Here is a 23483-nt window from a genome sequence, read left to right on the forward strand (position 1 = left end):
CTGATGGGATTTAGAGATTTGAACATCTTCATAAATAAGATGCAACTCAGGTCAGGTACAATTAATGTCAGCTACATTAGCATTAACTTTGTAAGAAAACACAGAAAATCCAAACATGACCCCAGTGGGTCATGACCAAAGCTATGTGCTGGTGGCAGCTTTGTCTCTTCCTGGAAGAGTACAACCACAAATCTATTCAGGTCGGCTTAAACTGTATTTTGCTCTAAGAGGATACTGATTGGGTGTGTGGTCATGTGTCAAAAATGTACATCTCAAAACTAGTTTTGAAGCAGCCTCGCCATTAAATTGCTACTTGCCATGCTTTAGCTCTCTATTCATTTTCTCCAACAGGTGGCGCCTCAGTACCATATAAAACCAAAGAAATGTAATGAGAACCATTATCTCAATTAGGGACGAGGGTAATTGTCTCATTTCAGTTGAAGCCTTTCTACCACATGGCCATATCTTATTATGTCTATATCAGCTTTAATTTGGCTACTATGGTTTGACATCCATCTTTTGCTTCCAGGCATTGTGTAGTACAGTTTTTCAGTCTGGACCTGCATCCATACATTTTGGATATTTTGTGATAATCCCAAATTAGATGACAACCACTTTAGGTGCAGTTGCTCGGCCTTGTTGAAGAGAAAGTACATCCCAAATGAACATTATATAATTGGTGTTATTTTTCTCTTATCCTGCTGATCTGCTAATAGGGTTGAATCTCAGGGACACATCTCAAACGTGAGCCTCTTTATTTTTAAACTACCAAAATTAACCAAAAAACAATGTAGCTTTATTGCTTCATGAACATTGTGAATAAATGTGCAGAGAGAAGCCATGTGTGCTGGAGAACAGTTGGAGGATGTATAGGATGGGATAGTCTATTTTCCATTGAAAGTCATTTGCTTAAAATGTCACAGGAAGATATTTTCCAAAATAGTATTTTTTTTAAATGTGTTTGAGCACCAAATTTAAAATTATTCAGATACCAAAACTAGACAAAGTTAGCTCCTTCTTAGTTACTGTGTTCTGCTCCAACTTGTAAAAGAATGACCAATTCAGAAAAGATATTGCAAAACTAAACGTATACGTCAGCACACAAAAATATCCTAAAGCCCTAAAATCTGTGAATCCAGGAATCCAACATCACAAATGCAGTTTAAATCAAAAGAAACATAATTTCTGTAATTCTAACCCTCCCCCCCACTCGCCCACAAAAAAAAAAAAAAAATTATAACAGCTATATCTATTTATAAGTACATAATTTTAATTTGCTGTATGCAGGCAGAGTTTTAACGAGATACGGCACAGAGGCGATAAGGTTTGGGACAGTGAGTAACTCCCAGTTTGTACTCCAGACTAGGCTGCTCTCCTGGAGGAGGGGAGAACTTAAACCTCTGAAGGAGGGAGGTGAAGAAGAGGAATAACTCCATCCTGGCCAGCTGCTCCCCAAGACACACACGTTTACCTGAGAAAACAGTAACAAAGTTGTAATCAGATATTTTATTATTAGGTGTTAACTTTGATGCTGAATGATTTACTGCATCTTCTAAATAAATGGATATAAAAGAAAAGCACAACCAAAGTTTACTGAATATAATTCTATAATGGAATGCTGAAAAGTTGCTTCAAAGCAGAAATAGGTGAAATTTCATTATTTTAGGTGGAACTAAAAAAGTAGTGATATGAAGAACTAAAGGTAATATTTCAGATGGACTATAGTTTGATGTCCCACGTACAGCTCTGTATGTTTCTCCAGTCTCTTCTTTACATAGACGGGCCGGCTGCGCATGCATGTACGTGCATGTGAACAGCTGCCACTCAGGGCTTAGCCCCTCCCTGCACTAAAATACCACCGAAAGAGCAGAGAAGCGTTGGAGCAACATGGCGGAGAGTGCCCCAGCAGATCAAATTGTTCTCTTGCTAACAGCATTATAAATTTATGAGTTACTTCACATATGATGGGCGATGCTTTTTTGTTGTGTTTTTATCGTTTTCAAATAGGAGCATAGCAGGCGACGAGTGAGAAGGTAAAGGAGGGGCCATCTTGAGAGGTGCAGCATGTCACACATCTTGTTTGCTACGAACAATGCTCAAGCACCACCTAGTGATGAAATATCGCTCATTGCTCCTGTAAGGGCATCAGGGGCTTTAAGTCAATCCATCCATCCATCCATTTTCTAACACGTCTATCCCTTGTGTGAGGGGTGCTGGTGACTATCTCTAGCTGTCAATGGGCGAGAGGCGGGGTACACCCTGGACAGGTCGCCAGTCTATCCAGGGGGGGCTTTAAGACTTTCTTCCTTTTTAACCATGATTACCTCCGAGGTAACACTTGCTGTTCTCATCACTTTGCTTCAACACGACTTCCTGGGTAAAGAGGTGTCTGCTCGTAAGACTGCATCCAAGTTAATCCTTTTATTTGGTCCTGGAGGGTCAGTTTGGTGGAAGGTGGTGATGATTCAATTTAAAGGAGCAATAAGTAACGATGACACCATGTATTTCAAATCACTACAACAGCCTGCCACTGACAACAGTATGATATGTCTCTTAACGGTCTGTTGCTACTGTGTAACTCAACAGATTTTTTTCATACACAGGAAAGGGATATGATGTTGAATTCTGTTCTACTTTTGGTCTGCTACTCTTACTGGCCTCCGTGTTTGCAGGCTGCTCTCATTTACCAAGATACAATATTAAATGCAGCGCTCTGTTTTGGGAACTCTGGGAGCTATCATATGATTGGCTCAGGAAACAGGAAGTAAGCACACTGCACCGAAGTACTCACTGAGCTATATAATACACTGGAGTGCTGATTTTGCCGAAAAACTGAAGTCACTGGCCGCCATCTTGCTCCTCCCTACGCTCACAGAATCCCATAGGATTTGGTTGCAACAACAAGCAGTTTTCTGGCTGAGTGAAAACGTTTCACAGGTAACTTTACAGTCAGTGGATGTACTAACACTATCAACTACTAGAAAATTAGGTGCTGAAATATTTTACATGTTATTCATATTAGATATATATATGTATATATAAGTATGTGTATATGTATATATGTATATATATGTATACACATATGTAAATATATGTTTTTGTATATTGTTATTTATATATTTATAAATGTTAAACATATATATTTAAATGAATAAAATGCAAAATATTTCAGCACATGACTTTCTCAGTACTTGATATTTTTAGAACATAACATAAAACTATATGGCATTTGACATTTTAAAAGTTTTAAGCTCCCCCTGAACATGAGAAAATCCTCGTTATTCGATGCTGTAGCGTACATATTCCTTAGTTACTGGGGGGAAATAGGGAGTACCAATATGGCGGCTGGTGGCTTCAAAGTGACTCGTTCAAACAGACGGTGATTAGCACTCCAGTGTATTATATAGCTCAGTGGAAGTACTGCACCGAAGTAGTTCCAGACCGTACCTCTGGGTTTGAAATAAGAAAAACATCACCAAGACATTGTTGATGGAGAGGATCGATTGTTTACACGGAATGTTACTTTAATTCTGGGTGACAAATGAGAATGATTTTGATAAATTTGACAGAAAATGTCCTATTTATTGGTCATTTAAAGCCTTAGTTTTACATCTGCTTAAAGTTTGCCTTAAATTGGTCTTTGGAGAATCGTTTACTTGCTCTTTACGTTTCCAAAATAGCATCACAGCACTGCCTGATAAAACAGTCTAGGATCCCAACTATGCGCTTGAAAACAAGTAAAACTGGGGTTATAAGACATATTCATTACAGACAAAGGGATGTATTTACAGTGTTTATTTATGTTAAGGGTTACAGCTTTCATCAAGAACTAAACTAAAATATTTTTTCAGTAAATAAGAATATTAAATCAAACTAATTAAAGTCTGCTTTCATCCTGTTTGCAGGTGCATCATTTTCTGACCCACGGTTTCCTTCCATTCAACTTTCTATTGATAAGCTTTAATGCAGCATTCTGGGAATAGCCAGTTTCTTTAACAATGACATTTTTTTAATTACAAACTTCCCAGTGATTGTGTAGGCCATAACAATATTTCTGATGAAAATCCTTCTTATTGGTCTTTTGTAAGATCCTCATCTTCTAAACTTACATAATGCATGAGTTTCACAATTTGAATCAAAGGTTAAGCCCTTTAACAAAATGGTTCTTGGGGTTTGCTTTAGGCTCACCTGGCTGAGGTCTTTTACGTTTTCTCAGACATAAAGGCTTTTTTTTTTAAAAAGCTGACTCTAAAACTAGTTCAACAACAATGTTTAGCAGAATTTGCACAAACAGCTGACCTGCAGAGAAGGGAAGAAAGGCCTCTCTCTTCCTGAATGTGCCGTCCTTTTCCAAAAAGTGCTCCGGATTGAAGGTGTTTGGAGTTTCCCACATGGACTCATCGTGTAGAACTGAGTCCAGTGTAGCAAGAATCATGGTACCCTGAAAAAAAGTTTTTTAACTGTCAGACATATGGCAACAACTACCTTATTTTACTGCTGACAGACAACAAGCTACACTATTATATGTTAATTAAATATGTATTAATTACTGCATTGATTCCAACTGTTAACTTTTTTAACTGTAGTGCCTGGGCTCAGTTAAAATGTGCACATATCTAAAATAAGGTTGCATGTCTTAGTTAACACAGTGCAGTCTGAAAACGTCCTCTCACCCCTCATGCTATTTGATCAAATGTTAGTTTTGGAGCTGGTCATTCAAAAGTGTTTTTTTTTTAAAGCAGCCAGAGAAATGTATTCAAAGTTTGAAATCCAAAAATAAGGGAAAACACTGAAATGGAACAACAAAGCGGCGTGTGGGAATCGGACCTTTGGGATGGTGTATTGATCCACTGTGGTGTCTTTGTTAGCCATGCGAGCCAGGTTGAGGGGGATGATGTTACCCATCCTCTGTATCTCATGGATGACTGCATCAGTGTAGGGCATGTTTTCTCTGTCAACCACAGAGGGCGGCCTGGATGGACCAATCACGGCATCTATTTCAGCCTGGACACGCTCTGCACACAGAGAAAACAGGACATCCTTTGAGTCTTGAGCTGCACTGATGAATGTACATACTGTATATTGTTAAAAAGATGGCTTAGAAATGTTGTGTACTTTTGAGAAGAACAGTGGGGATTTGCTTGTCAGGTGTATTGCTCACACAAACCTTGTATCTGTGGGTTGCAGATCATGTACAGCAGTCCCCAGTGTAAAGTAGTGGTGGTGGTTTCGGTTCCAGCAACAAAAAGGTCCAGAACGCAAAAACACAAATTGTCGAGATCAAATCCAGAATCTTTGTCTTCCTTCTGATCGAGACACATGAGACGGATTAGAACTTTTTTTTTTTGTACTTCACTGGAGACGTAGAAAGCTTCAACACTGCAGGGAGCTCTCACCTCTCCCATCTCTATAAGGAAGGAGTCAATGTAGTCTCTCGGTGATGACGGGTCAAGGTGCTCTTTGTGTTCGTTGATCCTTACTTTAACAAAACTACGTAACTCATTTGTTATGGTAAATATTCTCTGATGAGGTCCAGGCAGCCATCTCATCAGCCAGGGCATTGTGTTGTACATCTAAAAAGAAAGGAGGAGTAACATCAAAACGTGGTCTCTGATACTTCAATCTTCTACTGCATATTCAAGCACCTAATGTGAAGCCCTCTTCTCCTTGCGGTTTTCTTTTTGTTTTGTTTTTTACTGTCCATGAATTGCTTGGACTTGACAATAAACTAGTAAATACAACCTAATTTACTAAAGTACTAAATTTGGAGGCATCGGAAATTGTAACAATGAAAATCCAGATATTTTAGGATAACCATATAAAACCTTACAGCTTGTTATACATGTTCTTTTGATACAAGGCAGGATGGATACATCCTTCATGTTGTTTTAGCTGCTCTTGGCTTTCTGTCATTTCAGCCCAATCTGCCCATTCTTCTCTGAATGCTGACATCTATAGAGCATTATTATCCAGACAACTAGGTATTTTATCTTTTTTCACACCAGTCTTTATAAACCCCATCTGATACCAACAATCAAGCCACATTCCCAGCAATACCAGATGACTGTCTCCTTGCTGCTCAAATGAATCAACTCAACAAGTCTATTGTTTAGTGACCATCAATGTTTGGGAGACGACTACTAACATTTCTGTAGTTGTGCAGTAGCGGTAGATTTCCAAATAACAATTAGGAGATAGGTAAAGACTAACTTTTCCATGTGCCAGACATTATCTTTTATATATATATAAACATTGGTGTGGACTTTATGGGAAACTGACATGTCAGAAATTTATTTCAGGATATTTGTTAAGATGTTTGTTACCCTCCAAAAGAATTAATTTCATCCATACCACAAAAAGAGACCCCTGTTAGACTTTACTGGCCAACATTATTTGAACCAAAGCATTGATTTAAACGACTCTATCCATGTATTCATCCATCCGTCCATCCGTCCTTCCATTCACACAGGGATCCATATTCATGGTACAAAAATTACTTTATATCCATATTTATTTTAACCTATTTTTTTAAAAGAAATTATGCTGTATGAAGTTGCTCATTGACTAACAAGAGATTATCTCTTCATTCAAGCATCCAACATACTGTCCCAGCACCAATGATACAAGTTCACACTAAATACATTTTTTCCTCGCTTGGAAATTGTTCTTTTGTCCTCACCTGTGCCCAAACAGTCCCTTCTAAGTAAAGTGTCTCGTTCAACAGTTGCAGGATGGTCTGGAACTGCTCGTCACTGTATTCAAATCGGTTCCCAAAGACCAAACAGCAGATGATGTTGGATACAGCGTTGTTGATCAGTTCCTGGGCATTAAAGGGCTGACCTGAAACAAAAACCAGCAAACCTATTCTACAACAGATGTACTGTTTATTGTCGTTTAGCAATGTGTTGGTACAGCATTTTGTTTTGCTGTTAAAATTTGTAAGTGTAAATTTTCGTCCACGTATTCCTGTAGAAATGCTAGAGTCTAGAGTTTAGTCAACAAGGCAATCCCATCTGAGTTGTACATAATAATTAGAACATCTTAAAACTTTGTATCATGCAACATAAAAATTTAACTTTTTTTAACTACTTGTATTTCTTAAAAGGTGTGTCTGGGATAGATTGTGTTTCACGAATAATTTTACATATATTAAAAGTCAAAATATATAGTATCTAAAGTGGGAGTCTGTGCAGGCGTAACCGGTGATAGTATCATCAAAAAGTAAGCGGTTCAACCTTATTTGTCTCGGAAAATGTAATCAGTGCAATTTCTTGTGGGTTAATCTTAAACACAGATAACAGTAATGATTCAGTCATTATCTCTGGATGAAATGGGGCATCCATGTGAATCCTGCTGGTGTTCTTTAGCACGAGACTCAAATGGCTAATTTTACTTCCTAATCCTCTATGTTGTGAACACAATAGACACTTATCAGCCATTTTATTAGGAATATCTGGTACCCAAATATCATCAAAGTGAAGACGAATCGTTGAGGTTCAACCCAAGCATTAGAATAGTGAAGAAAAGGGGATTTATTTACTTTGAATGTAACATAATGGTTGAATGACTGGGCTGGGTATTTCAGAAAACTAACTGTCTTCTGGGATTTAGACACACAAACACCTCTCAGTTTTAGAGAAAAATATCCATAGAGTGGCAGTTGACTGGACATAAATAAAATGTTAATGTCAGAGATCAAAGGAGACTGGGTAGACTGAACATAGAAAGAAAACAGTAGCTTGGTGCAATACAGAATATAGTAAGGTAAACTATATTCTAAGGTCTAAGGTATACAGAATACCATCTGTGAACAATCAACACATCGAACCTGGAAGCAGACTGGCTACTGTCACTCCTGACAGGTAGGAGCAGAAAACTAAGGCTACAAACGAACACGTTCACCAAACATTGACAATAGTAGATTGGAAAAAGTGTTGCCTGGTTTGATGAGTCTTGAGCTCAGCTGCAAAATTCAGATGGAAAGATCATAAAATCATGGATTTAGGTTGTGGTATTATTGTGATGGACATTTGGCACATTTTGAGACTCTGATTATCAATTTAGCAATATTTAGACACAACAACATCCCTGAGTATTGTGGCTGACTGTGTCAATCACTTGACAATCACATACTCTTATTGCTAAGTCAGCAGTATAATGCACCCTGACGCAAAGCTTAAATGAGTAGTACTTCAATGACCTCCAAAGTCTCCAGATCTCTAATAGAGCATCTTTGGGATGTGGTGGAGCAGAATATTCACAAGCCAACAGATTTGCAGCAAGTGTGCTATAAAATTATCGACATACCAACCCAAATCTCTGACGAATGTTTCAAACACACCAATTTACACCATAAAGAATTAATATAAACTATTTTAAGCAAAGCTGGTCTTAAACACAAAATAAGTTTTATTTCTTTTGTTACCTTGTTGATCAGCAAAAGCCTCTGTGAGATACTGACACTCCTGCTGGATGGATTGCTCCAAGGTTTTCTTTCCCAGACCAAAGTTTCTGAGTGTGTGAAGAGCAAATCTCCTCTGGTGCTTCCATGGATAACCACTGGAACCTACAAGACCTTTTTAGAAACCAAAAGACAAGGTTATTTATGTTGACAGTTCAGGGAAATTAATGTAACTACCAAAACTATCAGGCTAATATTCCTCATATTTTACACTTGATTGAAAATTCCAGCTTCTGATGCAAAGACAGGCACCTCTATTCCCAAATACGTCTTCAAACAGTGGGATGCTGGGACGATCTGTGAAGTCCTCTCCTCTTTGGACCAGAGCCTCTCTCATGAACTTGTAGCTGTTAATGATGACAATCCTTCCCCCAAACAAACGAAGACTGAAAACGTTCCCATATTTGCCTGCAAACTGAACACAGAGCAGGTTTTTCCTGTCATTCAAAACATGGGAAATAGTAATTTTCTCTTCTTTGGGGAAAAATCAAAACAATAACTTTCTCTTCATGGGCCTTCAACACTGTCGTAGGGCTCAAATATAAAATAGGATGTTTGCTCTCATGCATTTCCTAACGTTTCATATTGTAATAATGTGTACTTGGAAATGTTTTAATACATTAGTTTTTCATCTAAAATCAAGTAACTTATCAGTCCCTACGGCAGTCACAAGAGACCGCTGCATCCTTGTCATGGTCCATGTGTTTTTTTCAGTTTGTACAGTTCCTTGCAAAATTATTCATGCCCCTTGGCTTTTGACTTACTTTTTGACATTTCAATCTGTACATAAAAAGTTTTTAATCTTATTTTATGTGATCAATCTTCACAAAATAGTCCAAACTGGTGAGGTGAAAAGAGAAAAATGTGTATAAATAACCACACCCCCTTTGTTATGCCACTTTGAAGCACAGTGAAACATGGTGGTGGCAGCATCATGCTGTAGGGATGAGTGTCAGCAGCAGGGACTCTGAGGAATAGACAAAACTCCATGTAGCAAGATGTGGCAAGCTCATAGAGACTTAAATGTGAAGCTACTAGCAGGCGTAATGGCTGCAAATAGTGGCTCCACGAAGTGCTGACTTTATGGGAGTGAACAGTGAAGAGAATTCACATACTTGGAGGTTTTTATGTCACTATTTTTCTGACCTTTCAGATTTTTAAAAAACTCTATAAAATTTCTTGTAATTATATTTGCACATACTCATGAAAATAAATACCCATTGAGGAAATCACTAATCTCAGAGAGACTTATTATGCTTTGTAATATTTAATTACTATACTACTCTTCCTGCAAAATTTAGAATATCAACATTGTCATCATATCATCGAATGCAGTGTGTATTGAGGAGTACAGTTTTTTATTAGTGTCTTTCCCAAATAATTTTTTTTAAACAAATGTAAGTATAGTAAAGGTTGAGAAAGGGTCAAGGAAGAAAATATGATGATTTACAGCAAAAAGTATAAAGAATGTTGGAGTGTATTGTTCAATTGTTCCTCTGCTGCTATTGTGAGCATGACTCAATAGCAAAAAGGAACAATAATCTGGGGGTTAATGATAAGCTTTTAGGCAAATGGTCCTCTTTTGCATATGGGCAACCAGTTTTAATTTGAATGGTTAAAGGTGTCGATTCAGTATGTGAGGGCACTGCTTATAAAGCTGGGTTTACCTTTAACTCCTCTGACTGACGAAGTCTCTTGGAGAAGTGACGAAACGTTTCAACACAGAGGAACCTGTCTAGAGAACCAACTTTTTTTTCTACCTGTATTATTGAGATACATCAAGATGTGTAGACATAAAAATTGTTGACTTAATACGGAGCACGTGCCGCTACTGGAGAAAAAGGGGTAGAGTCCATTTTACTCACCTTATCTGCTCTCAAGTTAATCATTTTTTTGTTCCACAAAAACAGTTTCTCTGAACTCTGTTTTTGACTGTTTTTTTAAACATATTTTTACTCAGATTTATTCATTAATATTCTGAACATAAAAAGACAGTAGAAACGGGGCATTTCGGAAGAAAATCGGTCAAACATTGGGCTTATTATCCTGCCCTGTGAACCCGGCATTATTATACAACAGCATTGACTGCATTTTTATCGTTTTCTGTGGTTTCCTACCTCTTTAAACTGCAGGTGAATTTTTGACGGTTTAATGCGAGGAAGGTCTCCAAGTAGAGGAAAAGACCACGGTCCCGGCGGAAAGTTTCTAGGCACTCTGTTCTTCAAAACATCTGCCAGTAGCAGAAAAACACACAGGAATATAAAAATGCTCCTGCTGTCTATCCACCCCAAGCCAAGAACATTCAGGATTGTCTCCATGTCTTCTCCTAGAACTGAAGTTTGGTAAATGAAACAAGTGTCTTACCACCAAATAAAAAAGGAAAGTAGATAAAACACGAGTCAAAGTTCCACCAGTAAACAGTTAGGTGTCAACATAAAACCACTCCCCTTGGTTTAAGCAATGTCCAACCACACACACATTCCCCCCACCTTGAAACATTTCTACAAAAACTACAAAAATACTGTTGAGTGCACAAAGGGAATGGATGGATCAACAGAGCTGTGACTCTGAGTAAGTTTGGCAACTGTACTAAAGAGAAATCTAGGATTATTTTTATTCTCCTCAATTAATGATGAGGAGAATAAATATGCTGCTCTAACTCTGCGAAGGGTCTTTTTATACAACAATAAACTGTCTTTCCAGATTAGGTATGATTCTTCTTGGTGTTTAGAGCGCCATTTTCTTTTCAATATCCTAACATTGTGCTTCAAGGAACACAGTTCTGAATTAAATCAGGGAGCCAGCTTCCTGTGAATAATCACCTTCTTTTTCATGGGAGCTACATTGTCTAATACAGAACAATGAGGAAGTCACACAGTTAACAAAGACATTTATTTGTGAATGGGAAGAAAAAACATTGCTGCCATCTGCAGGGTGTTTCTGCAATACTGATGATATTAAGAGGGGGACAGACTGTTTAAAGTTTGATGCAGCATTATCCGATAAAAATCTACCATAATGGAACCCTCTTATGGGGGTGGAGAACTGAGTTAGATTAAACTCTAATGTTATTAAAAAATTATTAGATAGGACAGGGTTGTAAGGAAGTACTGTTAATTCTTTACAATCAATGCCATATGTCAGCACAAGGTCTAAAGTATGGAGCCAAGAGTGTGTTGGTTTATGCACATTTTGAGCAAAACTAATTTAATCTAGGATAGTTTTAAAGGCTACACTAAAGTTAACACATTCTGTGTCAGCATGAATGTTGAAATCCCCCAATTCAATTCAATTTTATTTATACAGCGCCAATTCATGAAACATGTCATCTCGAGGCACTTTACAAAGTCAAAATCAGTCAGATTATACAGATTGGTCAAAAATGTCCTATATAAGGGAACCAGTTGATTGCTTCAAAGTCCCGACAAGCAGCATTCACTCCTGAAGAAGCGTAGAGCAACAGGAAGAGTCATCTGCATTGTCCATGGCTTTGCAGCAATCTCTCATACTGAGCAAGCATGAAGCGACAGTGGAAAGAAAAACCACCCATTAGCGGGAAGGAAAAACCTCCAGCAGAACCGGGCTCAGTATGAACGGTCATCTGCCTCGACCGACTGGGGTTACAGAAGACAGAGCAGAGACACAACAAGAGAGACAAAAAAGCACAGAAGCACACATTGATCTAGTAATCTGTTCTACATTAGATGGTAATAGTGAGTGAGCCGTCTTCTCTGGATGATGTCACAGTTTAACAGAATGTCAGACCAGGTGTGCCTACTATGAAGAAAAAGAGAGAGAGCAAAAAGTTAAAAGCTGAAATGACGACAGTCATTTCAATGTAATACAATGCAAAACTGGAGAACAGTAGACTGAAGAACAGTAGAAATCAGCAGAGTGAAAAATAGAAATAGGCCCTGATGTCCTCCAGTAGCCTATGCCTATCACAGCACAACTATAGAGGTAGCTCAGGGTAACATGAGCCACTCTAACTATAAGCTTTGTCAAAAAGGAAAGTTTTAATATTAGTCTTAAAAATAGATAGGGTGTCTGCCTCACAGACCAAAACTGGGAGTTGGTTCCACAGTAGAGGAGCCTGACAGCTAAAGGATCTGCCTCCCATTCTACTTTTAGAGACTCTAGGAACCACCAGCAGACCTGCAGTCTGAGAGCGAAGTGCTCTGTTAGGAATATACGGGGTAATCAGAGCTCTGATATATGATGGAGCTTGATTATTAAAGGGGAAGTCCGGTCAACAAGGAAAAATCAGGGTATCATTAGCTATAACTAAAACTAATACGTCTGTGGTTATTTAATGAACTTATCTTTAATCAATAAGAAAATAAAAACATAAATTGTCGTCTGAATCACTGTGTATGGGGGCTGACATTACTGCCCATATTTGGGCAGTAAGGGGCATTTGACATCACATCCTGGGTCGTGGAAAAGCGGAAGCGGCGACAGCATTTCTCTCCGCTTTCCATGCAAAGTCAATAGGAGCCATTCTACATAGCTGCGATCATCAATAATTTTTTCGGATTTCCAGAGGACTTCACCACTGACATTCCCAAGAGCTTTTGCCGAAGCAACAATGCCCACGTGCATGGCTGTTGGATGTTCCAACACAACTGGTAAAAGTAGAAAAAACATTGCTTATTTCAACTTCCCCGATTCATGAGCCACCGGGCTCGTTGCTGGATTGCCAACTTGAAGAGAGCGGATTTGCCATCTAACTTCTGGCCAGAGAGAAAACATGTCATATGCAGCAACCATTTTGAAGAAGAATGTTTTGAACATGACATGAGAGCGAGGATTTTCGGTAAGTTATTTTTTATTTTAGAATTTTTTATTTAGAATTTGCGGGGATGGTCACCGAGCAGAGGGGCGGAGGGATACCACATGTGATGTGGTATCCCTCCGCCCCAGCATGTGCTGGAACGCTTTTATATTTTAATATTTATACAATAATGACCACCTGCCCGATTTACTAGAGGGCAAATATATAACTTAAGTCACTTCAGCGCGATCTCTCCTCCGCTGTGTGTGTGTGTGTGTGTGTGTGTGTGCGCTCCGCCGCAGCGCTGGTAAGGCCGTGCTGCGGCGGAGCGCACGCACACACACACACACACACACACACACACACACACACACACGCGTGTGCTTTTTTTTTTGTTTTTTGTTTTTTGCTCTCCGCCTCTCTGCCTACTCGGACGCTCTTTTCTCTGCTCCCTGCTTGCTTGCATTTTCCTCCCCTTTTTATTTCCTTTTTATCTCTTAACCAAAATTACAGAAAGTTGGATTTAGTTATTTTATTTTATTTATTTTCTGTGATTTATTTTTGATTTTGATTTTTTCCCCGTGTGGACTCTTTTAGTTTTCAGCTAATCCACACAAGATGCCTCTTTACAACAGCCCAGAGGAGGCAGTTCTCAGGAAAAATGCTCTTATGGAAAGACTTCAACATGAAGCGGATATGAAGGAGAACCACCCGATTCAAAGGATGCCTACCTTCACCACAATGGACTTTGACAAGCTTTTACAGAAGATAGCTGTTATGGAACTAAAAATCTGTCGACTCGAAGTGAATTATGATGTAAACGCCACGCATGGAAATGAAACAACCCTGCCTGTGATTCTGAATGGTGACCACCAGCCCAGCGACTCGGCGAACAAACAGTCCCCGGAGGAAAATGAGAATCCCTGGATCACTCTGGGTGCAAGACCAAAGGATAAACGAACCCCGCACCCAGACAAAGAAAACTGGCCGAGACTACAGAGAGATGTCCCAAGACAAATGAAACAACAACGGGCTGTTCTCAAAACAAATGATAGGAGTAAACCTGCTGGAAATGCAGGAATTCCATTACGAAACAGATTCGCTCCGCTCCAAAATGTGACCAGGGAGGATCACGACAACAATCAGAGGTATGTCAACGATTTTCGTTCTAAGACATCACAGAAAAGACATGCCACAGGGCCAAGGACCCTGATATTATGCAATGGATCTGTAAGGGGGATTAAACATTTCTGTAACAAGAAAAACACAGAGGTGTTGATTTATAACCCTTCGAACTTTGGCCTGGTGTCTGAAATATCAGACAACCTTCAGAGGATCTTGAAAGAACGCCCCACCTTGGAAAAACTCATAATACAAGCTGAAGCCCTGGGCGACATCACCCGGATAAGAAAATCAGATTGAAAGAGGATTACATTCGTTTGTTGAACTTAGTTCATGGCCTTAATGTCAAGGTTTTTCTTAGCGGGCCTCACGCACCAGTTAACTGTGGAGACGAGATTTTTTCCAGAATTCTGATGTTAAACAAATGGCTGGAAAAAACATGCAAACAAACAACTGTAACCTTCATAGACAACTTTAACATCTTCTGGGAAAGAAGACATCTATTTAGCAGCAATGGCTTCTCTCTAAATAGGTCAGGTGCAAAACGGCTGATTTCAAACATCTTCTATTCTGTGAACCATACGCCATCAGCTTTGTCCCAAAACAAAGTACATCCAGTGTCTAAACAAAAGATAAGCCCAGTGCAGCCCGAACAAGCCAAGATAAACATGGCCAGAAAGATGACACAGAAAGAGGCTTCGTCAGAGCTACAGGAGGATTCATCCCAGATCTCAGCAGGACAACGAGAGGACCAAGAAAATCCATCGTCACGAACACCGGTCCGGACTATACCCGCCTCGCCTTCCTCTCCACAAAGCCCAGAGGTTCCTTTTCTGGAATTTTCTCCCAACATGAACAAAGTATTTAAGATTGGCCTACAGATGACATCCTCTCCATATAGCCACAGCTCTGTGACTAAACCAGCATCTTCCAAAGGCCGCAGAGCCCCAGATCCTCCTCTACGTATCACGGAACATGCCTGTCCTCAAGACCTTCAGATTACTTTGCTGTGATACACAGCGGGCCCTCGCTGCACGTTTATCAGACAAGACAGTTTCGAGATTCAGCTTGGGTTGTTTCCCGGGAATTACGGAATATCTGTGATGATTCGTGGCAGAAAAAAGAAAAACAAAAGGATAAACAGGAACAAATACTTGAAAGTCATTAACTGTCAGATGCAACCTGCCACAGAGACATCATCAACCACCAAATCATATAAACTAGGTTTATTAAACATTAGATCTCTGTCAGGAAAATCAGAGATCTAATGCGGGTCCGGCGAGTGACGTCACAAAATGGGAGGTGACAGTACTATTCTTGACCAACATGGATTCCTCCACATAAACATGATTAAATGAAAATTATTCATAATTAAAAAAATTTATAATTTTTTGCACAGTATGTAGTAGTTTTATATTTAAAGTTCTTTCAGCAGTTTGAATTCTGATTTTGACCGGACTTCTCCTTTAAGGCTTTATACGTTAGAAGGAGAATTTTAAATTCTATTCTTGATTTACCAGGAAGCCAATGAAGGGAAGCTAAAATTGGAGAAATATGATCCCTCTTGATGATTTTCATCAGAACTCTTGCCACAGCATTTTGGATCAGCTGAAGACTTCGAACTGCATTTTGTGGACTTCCTGATAGTAAAGAATTACAATAGTCCAGCCTTGAAGTAACAAATGCATGGACTAGTTTTTCAGCATCACCCCTGGACAGAATGTTTCTAATTTTGGCGATATTCCTGAGGTGAAAAAAGGAAACTCTGGAAACCTGTTTTATATGGGATTTAAATGACATGTCTTGGTCAAAAACAACACCAAGATTTTTAACTTTATTACCAGAGGCCAAGTTAATGCCATCCAGATTAAGTGATTGATTAAGAACTTTATTTTTTGAAGACTATGGCCCAAAGATTACAACTTCTGTCTTGTCAGAATTTAAATGCAGGAAATTTAAAGTCATCCAGCTTTTGATGTCATCAAGACATGACTGCAGTCAAAGTAACTGATTGGATTCATCAGGATTAATGGATAAATATAGCTGAGTGTCATCAGCATAACAGTGGAAATTAATCCCATGCTGTCTGATAATTTTGCCAATCGGAAGCATATATATAGTAAATAGAATTGGTCCAAGGACTGAACCCTGTGGTATTCCACAAGTGACCCTAGAGTTTGAGGAAGATTTATTATTAACATGAACAAATTGGAATCTGTCTGACAGATAAGATTTAAACCAGCCTAATGCTTTTCCCTTAATCCCTACAGTATGCTCAAGTCTTTGTAGGAGAATATTGTGATCAACTGTATCAAATGCAGCACTGAGATCTAACAGGACAAGTATAGACACAAGTCCATTATCTGAGGCCATGAGAATATCATTAGTGACCTTCACCAGAGCTGTTTTAGTGCTATGATGAGCTCTAAAGCCTGACTGAAACTCCTCAAGTAGGTCATTACTTTGTAAATGTTCACATAGTTGATTAGCAACTACCTTCTCAAGAATTTTAGATAAGAAAAGAAGATTAGATATAGGGCTGTAATTTACTAACTCATCTTGATCAAGAGATGGTTTCTTAAGTAAAGGTTTAATAACAGCTACTTTAAAAGCCTGTGGTACATATCCATTTACCAAGGATAGATTAATCATGTCTAAAATAGGACCACTGATCAGAGGGAATACCTCCTATAATATCCTTGTCAGTGTTTAACACCAAATCAGATAAGAACTCTGACATCTGATCCAAAAACTGAGTGTAAGGGCCTGGTGGAAGATACAAAACAACAAACAGAAGAGGTTTATTGCTTTGCAGTTTGAATGAGGGAAACTGAGGGTTAAATGTTCAAAAGAACTGTAGTTATTAATTGGCCTGGGACTAATTGATAAATCAGACTGAAAGATGGTTGCCATTACTCCTCCTCTTCCCGCAGATCTCGGAATGTGGAAATTTAAATAATTAGAGGGAATTGACTCATTTATACAAACATAGTCCTCTTGTAGCCAGGTTTCTGTGAGACAAAATAAATCAATCTGATTACCAGAAATCAATTCATTAACTAACAAAGTCTTTGGTGGGAGAGACCTTATATTTAATAGACCACATTTAATTGTTTTATTTTTTGGTTCAATCACAATTAAGAGTCTAAATGGCACTTTATGTTTCTACAAATAAAATTATGTGTAATTAAGTTGTTGTTCTGTAAGTTTTCCAAAGTCACAACAGCAAAATCAAATCAGTAAAGACGTTTGTCAGACATCTAAACAATTTAATTAATACACAGTTTCACTGCACTATGTCTTTTCAAAATAAGAACAAACCTTCACCAAAGTCGCCAACTGACTGCATGTGAAACATGCTAACTTTGTGAAAGCAGAATAAAGGAGACTTTTATAGCACTGAGATTAAAGACTAACCTGTAGAAACAGGCATGACGGTGTCTCTCTTCCTAAATTTACCCTCCTGGTCCAGAAAATGCTGAGGGTTGAAGGAGTGTGGAGTCTCCCACATGGACTCATCATGGAGGACAGAATTTAGTGTAGCTAAAATCATGGTGCCCTGTTAACAAAACAGTATATAAATGGCTTTACCCTCTTCCTATGTACACATACAGGTAGAGACAGCAGGCCTTTTCCTGACAATTGATTTTTGTTAAATGTTTAGGGTGAAAAAAAATAACTTCCAGGAAATGATGTGATTATTAAAAATACTGATGTGGATGACCTATTATGGTTGAAGGACCCCTAATAAAAAGGGGGTTTCTATAGAGGCTAAATACTCAGTAAAACACCACATCATCATGTTTGAAGAAGCCAATACAATGCTATATCTAATCATGACAGCTGTTTGATCAGTGTTCCTCGTTGGATCAGAGTCAGTCAGTAATAATTCAAGAGAAATGTCACTCCTCTGTAATAAACTCATAATTCCTTAAATTCCTTAAAAATGTTATCTGCATATGTACCATTGGAATTGTGTATTTATCCAGGGTGGTGTCTCTATTTGCTGTTCGGGGCACATTGAGGGGGATGATGTTACCCATCCTCTGTATCTCATGGATTACCGCATTTGTGTAGGGCATGTTGTCTCTGTCAGCCACAGAGGGCGGCCTGAATGGACCAATCACGGCATCTATCTCAGCCTGGACATGCTCTGCACACGGAGAAAACAACACAAACTCTGAGTTTATGTGCTGCACTCTGTTTGTGAGTGGTGAATTGTCATGATTTGGGGTTTTGTTATTGGTTTGTTTTGTACTTCTTTCTATTTTATTGATTCTGCCTTAGGTTTAGGTTCTGTCTTGATTTTGGTTTATGGAATAGTTTAAGTTTTGTTGTGGTTTTGCTTTTAGTTCAGTTCTGTTCACCTGCCAGCTCACCACCCTGTTTTCTCCCAATCAGTTTGTCACTCCCCTGTCAGCAGTCACCAACCTATCAGTTTGGTTCTGTCAGTCACTTTCCTGCCTCTGATTAGTTCCACCTGTTTTCCTGTAATTAGTTTCTACTCAATTCACCTGCTCACTTCCCTATTTATACTTGCCTCTGTCTCCTGCACTAGGCCAGATCATTGTCTATCAAGCCGTTGGTGAGTTTAGTCCAGCATTTCCCTTTGCCTGTTGATTTAAACCAAGTGCCTGTTTTGACATCTGAGCCAACCTGATTCCTGATCCTGTTTTTTCCTGCCCTGTCTGACTGCTTACCCGTTTTACCGACCCGTATCTGCCTTAGGATTATCCGAGCTTGCCTTATCCCTGTCTGTACTCCTGCCTGTTTTGGACTGCTTTTCATGTACCGATTTTTGGACTGCCATACTGACCATTGAGCCTGCCTACCCCTACATTGTCAAGATTGCCTCCAATAAACCTGTTTTTTTTCACTCATCTGCTTGTCCGGCCTGAATACTGGGTCCTCTGTCCCTGATTCATGACAGTGAATATATAAAGTCTTAGGAAGATGCTTGTCAGAGATGCGGTTAGATTTTTCACACACCTTGTATGTCAGGATAATAGATCATGTACAGAAGACCCCAGTGTAAAGTGGTGGTGGTAGTTTTAGTTCCAGCACCGCACAGGTCCAGGATACAAAAACACAAATTGTTCATGTCAAAACCTGAATCTTTGTCTTCTTTCTGTGTCTTCTATACGGTAAGACACAGTATAGCTCTCACCTCTCCCATCTCTATGAGGAAGGAGTCAATGTAGTCTCTTAGTTATCACGGGTCGAGGTTCTCTCTGTGTTCTTTGATCTTGATTTTTCTAAATTCAATTATCTCTTTTGTTATAACGAATATCCTCTGATGAGGTCCAGGCAACCGCTTCATCAGCCAAGGCATGATGTTGTATAACTAGGAAGCAAGAATACATTTATCAGATCATTTGAAAGCCTGGCATTTTCGGGTAAAACTATATCACCAAACATTTCAGCAGAGGTTCATGGTCTTTTATTTATTTATTTATTTTTATTTAGCCTTTATCTAACCAGGTAAAAAGAAAAAAAACATTAAGACCATGGTTTCTTTTACAAGAGTGACCTGGTCAAAGGGTCAGCCGCACAAACTACAGAAACACTTAAAGGTGCATAGCCACGCTATTTGACTTTTTTTAATTCATCCGTCAGTAGCTCACTCTGGTTGAATACAATATTTTTATGAACGATTATCACATCCTGCTGGCCTATTAGTTGTTATTTTTGGTGAGGAACTTCAAATTACTTCGCTGTGATGCAGATTGGGCCCTGGCCGCACGTTTATCAGACATGACAGTTCCCAGCATCAGCCTGGGCCTTTTGCCGGAGATTATGGAATATCTGTGATAATACGTGGCAGAAATAAGAAAAACAAAAGGATAAACAGGAACAAATACTTAAAAGTCATAAACTGTCAGATGCAACCTGTCACAGAGACATCATCAACCACTAAGTCATATAAACTGGGTTTACTAAACATTAGATCTCTGTCAGGAAAATCCCTTTTAATTAATGACTTCATTATTGACAATAATCTTAATGTTATGTTTTTAACAGAAACATGGTTACATGCATTTAATGAAGCAGCCATTCTGCTGGAGTCAACACCTCCAAACTACAATTTTCTTTGTGAGAGCAGACAGCAAAGGAAAGGTGGAGGAGTGGCAACATTATTTAATGATTCACTAAAGTGTAAATGTAATGATTCTACCTCAGTTTTTGCCTGATCACCTCCTCCCCACTGATCACCGTCACCTGCAACTAATTCCCTGCTCTAATTACTCCTGTCAGCCCATCCCTATATAAGCACTCCTCTTTCAGTTTGTCTTTGCTGGTTTGTCTGATCTCCAAGACTCTGCACTCCCTCAATCACCAGATGTCCAGCTTCCCTTCTGCTCCCCAGCCTGTGCACTCCTCGCCAGCCAGCCTGCTACCTCACGCCATCCCAGGTTAGTGGATCTTGCCTCCCACTCACCTCTTTACTTTGTGTTCCAGTCTTCCCTCCTGTCTCGATCCACCAGCACGTCCTGGCTTTCACCCTGACGCACCACAGCCACAGTCCTCCTTCACATCCTGGTCCCTGTACCGACGCACCACCTGTCCCACTTCGTCAGCACGTTTTGGACCCAGCTCCGGAGCTCATCAGGCTCGTTCTGTCGGTGCTCCAGCGTCCCGTCTGCGGTGGCTCTGAGGACCACCGTACCCGTCTGCCTGCTAAATCTCCACCATCTCCAGTCTTCTTCAGCCCGGTCCTGATATCCTACCTTCTTTGTGGCAATAAAGCTCCTAAATATCCGGCTCTGTGTGTGGTTTGAATTCGGGCTCGGACCCCGGTCATTACAGAACAAACCAGCCACGACAGAGTCCGTCACCCACACAGAGCCGATTCGGGGACCGGAGCGTAATGGCGGATGACGAGGAGCCGCGGAGGGCTCCGCAGGCTGTAGCGGTCCCGTCCAGTCAATTGGATTCGGCCGTCCTGCATGGATCGGCTCGCCGCCGGAGACGAAGACGTCAGCCTGCCTGTCCGGTCTCTCTCACCTCCGTGCAGCCATTAGCCGAGCCAACCCGGCTGCCGTCTGCTGCCGAGCCCCTGTGCCAGTCGGTAGACTCCATTGCTCCTGCTGCCACTTCCTGCCCAGTTCCTTGCTCTGCAGTCCGGAGCCCGCAGACCAACGGAGCCAAGCTCTCCACAGCTCCCCCTTGTGACGCCCCCAGCTCAGAGTACAGAAGATTGGAGGACAAAATAAGAACTTTTGCCCCAACAATCAAGCGTCTGAGGGAGACTTTATTTTCTCAGTACTCTGAGGAGCTGGAGAGAAAATTAAAGGAGTTGGAGGACAACTATAGATCAGCTCTCAGGGCATTCTACAGCCGTTCTGCTCCAGTCACTAAGGGTCCAGCGGACGCTTCGTTCCCAGAGCAAGTTTGTGAAGGTGCACATGCCCCAGTTTGGCACGATGTTACCATGGCCGCACCACATGTTGAGGGTTCTCACCTTTGGGACTTCTTCTATGGGGACAGGGAGGACCTGTTCTCGATAAGGGCTGTTCCGGCCCATGGAGGGGCTGCGCTCACTGCGGCCACCGAAGGCCTCCCTGCTCTGCCATCGTCGGAGGACCGGCCTGCGCCCAAGCCTCAAGTGGAGGTCCCGGAGGACCGGCCTGCGCCCAAGCCTCAAGTGGAGGTCCCGGAGGACCGGCCTGCGCCCAAGCCTCAAGAGGAGGTCCCGGAGGACCGGCCTGCACCCAAGCCTCAAGAGGAGGTCCCGGAGGACCGGCCTGCGCCCAAGCCTCAAGAGGAGGCCCTGGAGGACCGGCCTGCGCCCAAGCCTCAAGAGGAGGCCCTGGAGGACCGGCCTGCGCCCAAGCCTCAAGAGGAGGCCCTGGAGGACCGGCCTGCGCCCAGGCCTCAAGAGGAGGCCCTGGAGGACCGGCCTGCGCCCAGGCCTCAAGAGGAGGCCCTGGAGGACCGGCCTGCGCCCAGGCCTCAAGAGGAGGTCCTGGAGGACCGGCCTGCGCCCAGGCCTCAAGAGGAGGTCCTGGAGGACCGGCCTGCGCCCAGGCCTCAAGAGGAGGTCCTGGAGGACCGGCCTGCGCCCAGGCCTCAAGAGGAGGTCCTGGAGGACCGACCTGCGCCCAAGCCTCCAGGTGAGACCCAGGAGGGTCCGTCGCCGACTTGCGACGCAACGACCCAGGAGGGTCCGTCGTCCACCTGTGAGGTGGGAACCCAGGTGGACGCTTCCTCCTTCGAGCGCTCCGATCCTCGGGAGAGGGCTCAGCACCCAAGATCTCATGGAGGCTTTGCCCCCCTTGGTGTTCTTCTGAAGCCTCAGCCCTTGGTCGCCCTGGTAGACAGCCTGCTCTGGGAGAGACTTTACTGGCTGTCACTGTCTGACATCCTCCAGAGGCTGGTATTGAGACTTTTTGTTGCCAAGGGTTTGTCCTCCACGACAGCCTGTAGTCAGGCTCCCCCTCCAGGCGCCTGTAGTCAGGCTCCCCCTCCAGGCGCCTGTAGTCAGGCTCCCCCTCCAGGCGCCTGTAGTCAGGCTTTCCCTCCAGACGCCTGTAGTCAGGCTTTCCCTCCAGACGCCTGTAGTCAGGCTTTCCCTCCAGACGCCTGTAGTCAGGCTTTCCCTCCAGACGCCTGTAGTCAGGCTTTCCCTCCAGACGCCTGTAGTCAGGCTTTCCCTCCAGACGCCTGTAGTCAGGCTTTCCCTCCAGACGCCTGTAGTCAGGCTTTCCCTCCAGACGCCTGTAGTCAGGCTTTCCCTCCAGACGCCTGTAGTCAGGCTTTCCCTCCAGACGCCTGTAGTCAGGCTTTCCCTCCAGACGCCTGTAGTCAGGCTTTCCCTCCAGACGCCTGTAGTCAGGCTTTCCCTCCAGACGCCTGTAGTCAGGCTTTCCCTCCAGACGCCTGTAGTCAGGCTTTCCCTCCAGACGCCTGTAGTCAGGCTTTCCCTCCAGACGCCTGTAGTCAGGCTTTCCCTCCAGACGCCTGTAGTCAGGCTTTCCCTCCAGACGCCTGTAGTCAGGCTTTCCCTCCAGACGCCTGTAGTCAGGCTTTCCCTCCAGACGCCTGTAGTCAGGCTTTCCCTCCAGACGCCTGTAGTCAGGCTTTCCCTCCAGACGCCTGTAGTCAGGCTTTCCCTCCAGACGCCTG

General features: G+C 41.6%; 1 protein-coding gene across 4 annotated transcripts; it reads right to left on the reverse strand.

Annotated features, from left to right (window-relative positions):
- Positions 1–1224: 1224 nt before the first annotated feature.
- Positions 1225–10912, reverse strand: LOC105928868 (cytochrome P450 2J6-like). Of its 4 annotated transcripts, XM_036140735.1 has the most exons (10): positions 10826–10912; positions 10579–10691; positions 8714–8876; positions 8426–8575; positions 6680–6861; positions 5397–5573; positions 5168–5306; positions 4828–5015; positions 4300–4441; positions 1225–1471 (listed from the first exon to the last, which is right to left on the reverse strand). In XM_036140735.1, exons 3-10 carry the CDS (start codon positions 8796–8798, stop codon positions 1296–1298), a joined length of 1239 nt encoding a protein of 412 aa, XP_035996628.1. In that variant the 5' UTR covers positions 8799–8876; positions 10579–10691; positions 10826–10912; the 3' UTR covers positions 1225–1295.
- Positions 10913–23483: the final 12571 nt, after the last annotated feature.

Source organism: Fundulus heteroclitus, chromosome 9 (genome assembly GCF_011125445.2).
Source record: "Fundulus heteroclitus isolate FHET01 chromosome 9, MU-UCD_Fhet_4.1, whole genome shotgun sequence".
In the NCBI taxonomy this organism is placed as follows: Eukaryota; Metazoa; Chordata; class Actinopteri; order Cyprinodontiformes; family Fundulidae; genus Fundulus; species Fundulus heteroclitus.

Coding starts and splice junctions, on each gene's coding strand:
- LOC105928868 (XM_036140733.1), bottom strand. CDS start 10,779: ATGGAGACAATCCTGAATGTTCTTGGCTTGGGGTGGATAGACAGCAGG. Junction 8,877..10,578: donor TTCACCTGCAGTTTAAAGAG/GTAGGAAACCAC, acceptor CTCTGTGTTCAG/TTTGCAGGCAAATATGGGAA. Junction 1,472..4,299: donor CTTTCTTCCCTTCTCTGCAG/GTCAGCTGTTTG, acceptor CTGTTTTCTCAG/GTAAACGTGTGTGTCTTGGG.